The sequence below is a fragment of the Phyllostomus discolor genome, chromosome 5 (assembly GCF_004126475.2).
Source record: "Phyllostomus discolor isolate MPI-MPIP mPhyDis1 chromosome 5, mPhyDis1.pri.v3, whole genome shotgun sequence".
NCBI lineage: Eukaryota > Metazoa > Chordata > Mammalia > Chiroptera > Phyllostomidae > Phyllostomus > Phyllostomus discolor.
In genome coordinates this window covers 7,147,155-7,154,682 of record NC_040907.2, presented here as the reverse complement: position 1 = coordinate 7,154,682, position 7,528 = coordinate 7,147,155, and the positions used below count along the sequence as shown (strand labels likewise).

The window sequence follows — 7,528 nt, the reverse complement described above, 5'->3', positions numbered from 1 at the left end:
GGCAAGTGGCCACTGGTTGGACAGAGGACGGAAGCCGCCGTGCGGCAAACACGAGCTACATGTCAGGTGACATCTCCCGTTGCTCTGCAATCTCCTGACTCCCTGGAGAGTCAGGGTCTTGCTCCATCTGAGGGACGGGCCCTGGCCTTAGACACTCGAAGAACCTAGAGCAGTTTCTTGCCGGTGAGACAGACGGTCTTGGGAAACAGCGGGTTTTCTCCAAACGCAATAGCTTCCGCAGAACGCTGATTGCTCCCCGCCACCCTCTGACTGCAGCTCTTCGGGGAGACGGCTGCGCATGAGCCGCAGACAGTCCCCTACACCCTGGGAACCGCCCCCCTGAGCAGCAGGGCCCTGGTCCATCTGTCCATCCGAACATCCGAACAGCCAGAGGTTAAGAAGCACCGCTCCAGCCCCGTGACTGGTGAGGCAGGGACATTCGCCCTGGCTCTCCCACCAGCCATTTCAATGCGTTTCAATGACGAGGTCTGGGTGGGGGCTGGAGTCCTGGGGGGGGGGGGGGACACGGTCTGACTGAGGCAGGAAAGTGAAAAGCTGGGGAAATACCCTGACCAGTGGAATAAGGAAAACTGAGACCAAATAATTAAACAAGGCCAAACAATTTGAGCAATTTACAGCCGGCTAAGGAGTCACAAGACCCTACCTAACCAAGGACACGGGAGCAAACGGTTTACCCATTCCAGAGCGTCCAGGGACAGGCCAGCCTCGGTCCGGGTCCCCCTTCAGCGATGTTCGTTAAAAATAAAACCAACCCGAAAATAATCCCCAACCCCCCATATAGGTACATTTTGACGAGTCCGCCTATGGAAGGAGCGGACCCCAACACCTCCCCTAGGATCCCCGCCGCCAAAGGAAGATAAAAAGCCTCAAGACAAAGGACCCGCCCAAGCGCCCCCTGGAGCCCGCGCCCACGCCTCGGGTCTCCACTTCCTCCTGAACTCGAAGGGAGCCCGAGAGACCTGCAGCCAGGGGAGCAGCGAGCAGCGGCAGCTCGTCCGGACTGCCCCCCTGATCCGGCCTCCAAGGCTCCCCTTTCCTCTTTCTTTCTCCTGTTGCTCCTTCTGCCTTTCACGCTTCCTTGTTTCACTGCCCCCAGCTGTAGTAAACGTACTCTCAAAATCACCTGGACGTGTGCGGTGAAATCTGTCCTACGCGAAATCAAGAACCCACATGCCATCGGCTGGCCCGAGGCAGCCCTGGTACAGGCCCAGTCCCCGTCCGGTCACATGACCACAGTCCCAGGTCTCCTTCCTTCACCCCACAGGGCAGGCAGCCACAGTCCCAGCTGGCTGCCTGGGCTGGGAGCAGGCCCCAAACTGACCCCCTTCCCTCGAGCTATGACCACAAAGGCAGGCTGGGCTCCCCCCAGCTCAAGCACAAAGCCTAGACCCCCATGCACCCCTTGGTCCTCTCCCCATCACCCCCAGGCTAGGGCACACCCGCTGCTTTTGTGACTCCTTTTCCCCACGAGCCGTGGGGCTGCCTGGCACAGCCCTTTCTGCAAACACCCAGAGGGAGCCCGGTGTACAGCAGCTTTATTCTGAGAGTCCCCGGAGGCAGGCCCGGACCAGGCAGCAGGAGTTACATGGAGGAAGGGTCCTGGGCAGAGGGGTGGAGAGGGATCCCAGGAGCTCCTCCAAGACTTTCAGCCCCAGTGCGAGTTTCCTTAGCCTTACGATCGTTTTCAAGGATCAGACGGTTCTGGGAAGGGCTCCCAGGCGAGGGAGCGTGTCCTTTCATTACACGCATGTGTCAACAGCCTCACACCAAGGCTGCCGAGCCCCTGCCCACTGGGCGTGTGGCGTCCTCCTCCACGCTGCGCAGCTGCCCACACGGGCATTTGGGCGAGTATCAGACGTCCCACAGAAACTTCTTCAGGTCCCGGTGTCCCAGCCTCTCCAACTTTCCCCAAAACATCTGAGTGGTTTCAGAAACTACCCTGGGACGCCTGACCCAGCCCCAACTTCCTCCAGAGAGGAGCGGGCGGGTCAGTAAACAGCACTTGGGGGCCTGGCTTCCAGCGGGTAATTCCAGGAGTCTCCCTGCAACCTGAGCCCCAGGCTGCTGCAGTCATTGTCAAGGCCACCGGTCTGTTTACACGAGTCTGAAAGCCCCTAGGAGAACCGAGGGGAAGAGAGCAGCCGCTGGCTAATGGAGGGATTATTCTTTAGTGTGAAAAGCAAAAATCCAGAAAGGCAGATTAAACCAAGCAAAACCCTTCGCCCGTCCACCCCCGCAGTCCAGGAGAAGGAAGAACGTGGCTTTGGACCTGCACGTTCCCACCCTGGGTACAGAGCAACTGCAGAGAGAGGGCAGACCAGGCACCCTCAAGAGTCTGTGTGCGTGGCGTGTCTGGGGAAGATGCGCCCTCCTGTCGCAGCACAGAGCGGGTGGTGCCTGCCAGGCAGGCCTGGACCCAGACCGGCGCACAGTTCCTTGTCTGTGGGTGCAGGGAGCCCCTGAGCAAAGCAGAGTGGGCCCTTCTCCGGGCGGCAGCTAGGTGGGCAGGGTCTCTGACCGGGACAGACGCTGCAGCTGCTGAGGGTCCTGAGATGCCTCCCGATGGGAAGACCCACTGGGAGGGACATTCTGAGATGAGCAAGTGGATCCTAGGCCGTGGCCCGCCCACTGTGGGGCTACAGAGGAGGATGGAGGAGGGGGGTGAGGGGGAGAGGTGGCACCAGGAGGGTCCCACTCAGCCCAAGCAGCGATGGAGGCCCGGCCGGGCACTCCCCCGGGCACAGGGCAGAAACGGCGGCTGTGGCCAAGACGGGCCAGCCCACAGAGCCCTAGCCCTCCATCTCCCTCTGGACCGAGGAGAAACCACAGGTGCTGGCTCGGTGCCCGAGGGGGCCGTGTTTACAGTCACTGGGGTTGTCGGCACGGTAGCAGGGCCCCGTGGGCATCACTCCTGAGGCCCGGGGCGAGGGTGTGGGCCTCACGGCCTCTGCCGCAGGTGGGCTCCAGCCCTGGGGGCCGGTCCGATGCCCAGGGTCCTGGGCCATCTGTCTGTTGCTCCAGCAAACATCGCCATTCCCATCCGGCACCTGGTTGTCTGGGCTGAGCACTCCACAGCCCTAGGGTAGGGGGCGCGGGGCGGCTGGGCGGGGGCGTGGGTAGAGACCAGCAGACCCCCTCCTGCGTGGGCAGGCTGGTCGCCACTGGGTGCTGGACACTCAGTTCAGCCCCCTTGGCCGCCGGCCCGGTCCACCCGCGCCGCCCGGCTCCCAGGGAGCACCCCGTGGTGCTCTCGGCCCCAGCCCGGGCCGGGCCTCATTTCCCAGAGGCAGCCGTGGGCAAGGGGTCCTCCTTCCCTTGCTCCTCCACTGAGAACATGACACCCCTGCAGCTGCTCAGAGGGGGCTCCGTCTCCTGCTCCGGGTAGTGCGCGTGGTCCACTTCCAGACCCTCCTCCAGCGCGGGCCCCGCCGGCCCCGCCGGGCCCCGGCCCTCGGGCGCCTCGGTCTTCACCGTCCCCACGATCACCGTGTCGGCCTTCATGATGTAGATCTTCTCTGCAAAGCGACAGGGTGGGCGCGGTGAGCAGACCAGAGAGCCCCAGAGGGTGGGGTCCCCCTCCCAGCTCTGCCCCCCACCCTCCCCCCTTCGTGTGGCCTCAGGCAGGCGACACAACCCCTCTGGGGTACAGGAGGCCTGGCCAAGCTGACGGCCGGGAGCTGTGTGCCGAGGAGTCCAAACCCGGCCCACGCGCTGTGGGTGGGAGGGACTAGTGACTTTTCTCGTCACTTCTACGGGGACGGGGTAGGGAAGGAGAGAACGGGGTTGGGGGAGGAAGCAAGTCCAATCCAGAGCAGCGGCACCTTCCAATGTCAACTGTGATGGGAAAATCAAAGTAAAACTAACAAAGATAACGGCAGCACCCCGGGGCTCGCGTGCGGGGCAGCCTGTGCCGGGCGCCGCTCGGGACACCTCCCGCACCTGAGCTCCAGAACCCTCACGTCCCTGTTGCCAGGTGGACAGTCTGTCATTGCCCTAATTACAGATAAAGAACCTGAAGCCCAGGGAGGTTGAATGACCTGCTCGAGGTCACCAGGTAATTAGCAGAGACCCCCGAAGAAATGCCCACTTCGCTGCCCTTCCCGCTCCTGTCCAGGTGCCTGCGGCGGAAACCCGGAGTGACCAGCTTGTCCTGGTCTGGCCGGGATGCTCCCAGTTTTAGCCGTGGAAGTCCCCCGTCCCAGGGACCAGCAACCCCAGATGGACGGCTGGTCACACCCTGCAGAAACCTGAGCCCCGTCTGGAACGCCAGCGGCTGCAAGCGACGCGGACAGCTCTGGGCAGGGCGGGGGGTGCATTTCGGTGTTTACTGCTCACGTCTGTCTGTCTCCCACCCGAGGCCCCCACAGCTGCCCCTGCCCGGCCCAGAGAAGGACTGCTGGGGCGTGTCACTCGGAAGAATGACCAGCCCAGCCCAACAGAAGCGTGACGGCCTGGGTGCTCCCCACCGCCTGCATTCGGGGGCTTGGGAGGCTCAGGGGAGCTAAATGGGCTGCCTGCGAAGCTGGGCAGTGCGGAGCCGGAGCCGGAGCCGGGCCTTGGGCCAGGTCAGCTGACTTCGAGCGCCCGCCGGCCGGCTTCTGACGGCCTCAAGCTCAGTGCAGGGTCCCTGCTCCCAGCTGCCCAGCCCCGGGATCCCAGAGCTGGGATGGGGCAGGGAGCTCTGGATGTCTCTGGGTCACTGGCGACACCCCTCTTCTTCAGGAACCCCCAAAACATTCTTGCAGCCCCTGTCCCCTCAACACCACTGCAAAATGCCAGCCCTTCTGTTCTGGCTTTAACACCCCCGGGAAAGAGAGAAGTCCCCAAAATAGCGGCAGGAACTGAAGAGAAGACGAAGAGACAGACGAGCCACACCCCCAGAGAGAACAGGAGCTCGGGCCCCGTCACACGTGTCTTCACTGAGACCTGCAGGCACCTCGATCTGGGAGGGGAGCGGGGCACAGGGGAGACCAGACCGGGCTAGGGGCGGGGCCAGGGAGACGGAGAGGAGCAGGAGCGGGGTGTCCAGGTTAAAGAGGCCGAAGTCGGGGGCCAGACTATCACTCCCCTCCAATTCCCTGGGTCCTGATCCTCTGGCTCTGTCCCCCCCCACCCCGCACGGTACCCCCCACCCAGAGTGGAGGGGAAGGGCCTTCCCAAAGCCTCTTAGACTCCCTGCCTCACCTAGGGCTTCCGAATCCAGGGACAAGGTCATAGTAGGTGGGGCAAGGCGGGGGGAGGGGCTTCCCTGCCCGGGGCCAGGCATTGGGGGGAGTGAGGAAACTCAGGCCAGAGTTGGGTCCTCCTTGGGAACTGAGCAAGGCAGGGGGGTGGGGTGCTCCTCTGGGTTGGTATCAGCAGGAGAAGGGCCTACTGTCCTTTGGGTGTCCCAAGAAACCCTCCGAGGCCTGTCCCGCTCACCAGCAAGGCTCGCAGGCTGGCTTGGCTCTGGGCGGGCTGCCCGTGGCCCGGCCTCATGCTCAGCTGTCCTAGAGTCTGGTACCTGCCTCCGCCAACCCCCAGACACTCCCGGAACCCCACCCCTCAAGTTCCAGGAGTCTGGTACCTGCCTCCACCGCCTTCCCCCACAGACACTCCCGGGGCCCCGCCCCTGAAGTTCCGGGCACTGAACTCACAGGGGCTCAAAAGTCCAACTTAGGGTTCTTAGGAAGTTTGAAGGAAGTGCCTTTGGCAGTATTTCCCCAAATACACTCTTTTTAAGTTAAACTCGCCACAAGCTGCAATTCCAAAAGTTTCTGTACGAAAGACTCTGCCCCCAAGTTCTACCCACCGCCGCCTGCCACGGGGATGCGCAGGGTAAAGGCCCCTTCGGTATTGTCCGAGCAGCGGCCAGCCTCCCGAGAAGCTGGGCATGGGGCCCCTGAGGCCCCGCCCCAGGGGGCTCACAGACAAGTGAGGATACAGGAGAAGGTCACACACACACACACACACACACACACACACGGTCGCACTGCTCGGTGCCAGACACTGGCGGGGAGGCCTGGAGTCTGGGGAGCAAGCACAGCAGAGGTGCATCGGGTCCAGACGGCAGAGTGGGAAGAGCAGAGAAGGCCTCCTGGGGGAGGAGGCAGGTGAACAGGGTGCTGGGACATCGGGAATGCAGGTGCAAGGGGGGGAGCTGGCTGCCCCAGGCGAGGAAGCAGCTCCCCCAGAGACGCTGGGAAGTGAGAGCGCGCCCAGTGAAGGAAGGAAACTGCCACTGAGCGGAGTCAGGACGTGCGGGGTCAGGGGGCAGGTGAGCCTGGTGGGGAGAAGGCAGCTCGTGACCAGCCTTGGATGCCGGAGTAAGAGTCTTGGAATTCATCCTGAAGTCACAGGGACGCCTGGAGGGGGTTAAGCAGAGTGTAACACGGAGAGGCACACAGCTGGGGAGAAGCGTTCTGGCGGCACCAGGGTGGAGAGAAGGGACAGAGTCGGCGAGAGGCCTGGGCGAGGCCAAAGCGGGAGGTGTGTCTGCGCTGGAGGGCGGCCGCGGTCCGGGAAGCGCTGGCCTCCGTGCCCGCAGGGACCGGCGGTGGTGCGGACGCAGCAGGGGTCTTAGGGTCCTGCGTGGGCCGTGGGCCGGGGAAAATCACTGCACGCACCCTCCCTCCACAGTTTCCCCAACTGCGAAAAGGGGAAGAAGACACCAGCCTCAGAAGGTTGTGTGACAATGAGCTGTGACGTCTGCGCGGTGCCCGGAATGCATCAGACAAGTGACAGCTCTGCTGTGATGTCACCGTGTGTCTCCCTCCTGGCCCCCTCGGGGGCTTGTCGTTGGAAACTGGGGGTGGCATTCCCTGTTCTCTTGAATCATGGTGGCACCGGGCAGGGGGTGTCCCTTCCCCCCACCCCCCGCTAAGACAACGTCAGGTGATTCTCGCCCTGGTCCTGTGAAGCCGGCACCGCCACCGCTGCTGCTCCACGGTCCACCCGGGTGCAGGGTGACACGTTCACAAAAGCGTCTCCCACTTAACAGAGACCCGGGGTCTCTGTTCTCGGTTGGGGGCCTGGGACCCAAGGCCCAGCACCATCGCCCCACTGCCCTCTCACCCGGACCATGCTAGGAGCCCCAAATGAGCGAACTCACCTATCCTGTTGTTGGTGTTCTCCGTGGTCACCCGGGGCTCGGGGAGGTCTCTGGGGGACGAGGGGCCCCCACCTGGACTGGCGCCCAGCAGCGGCTGGCTCTCCCACAGAACCGGCTGGCTCTCCCGCAGAACCGGCTGGCTCTCCCACGGAACCGGCTGGCTCGCTCGCCCCAGATCTCCCGTGGAGGGCTCTGCCACCGAGACGACTGTCTTCAGGTCCTGCGGGCACGGAGGAAGCGGGCGCTGATGTGGGGTACCCCAACCTGCCCCCTCCATCCCCCGTCTCTGAACGGCGAAGCCCCACTTCCTTCGCCCCCACAGGCCCCAACCAGCCCCCCTCGCTGCTCCGGAGCTGCCGCACACGCCCCCAGGGTTCTCGACCTTGACAGCCTGACCCACCTGTGCCTGAGGTTCCA

The 7,528-nt window shown here is 63.5% G+C and overlaps 1 protein-coding gene across 1 annotated transcript in view; it reads right to left on the bottom strand.

The window, feature by feature from the left end:
• Nucleotides 1–1,100: 1,100 nt before the first annotated feature.
• The window catches only part of TNFRSF8 (TNF receptor superfamily member 8), a 44,138-nt gene continuing 37,710 nt past the window's right edge, over nt 1,101–7,528 (bottom strand). The window contains exons 15-16 of the mRNA XM_036025111.1: nt 7,112–7,331; nt 1,101–3,536 (exon numbers count right to left, since the gene is read on the bottom strand). Coding sequence (XP_035881004.1) covers nt 3,295–3,536; nt 7,112–7,331 — 462 coding nt within the window. The 3' untranslated portion in view covers nt 1,101–3,294. The remainder of the gene's footprint in view (nt 3,537–7,111; nt 7,332–7,528) is intronic.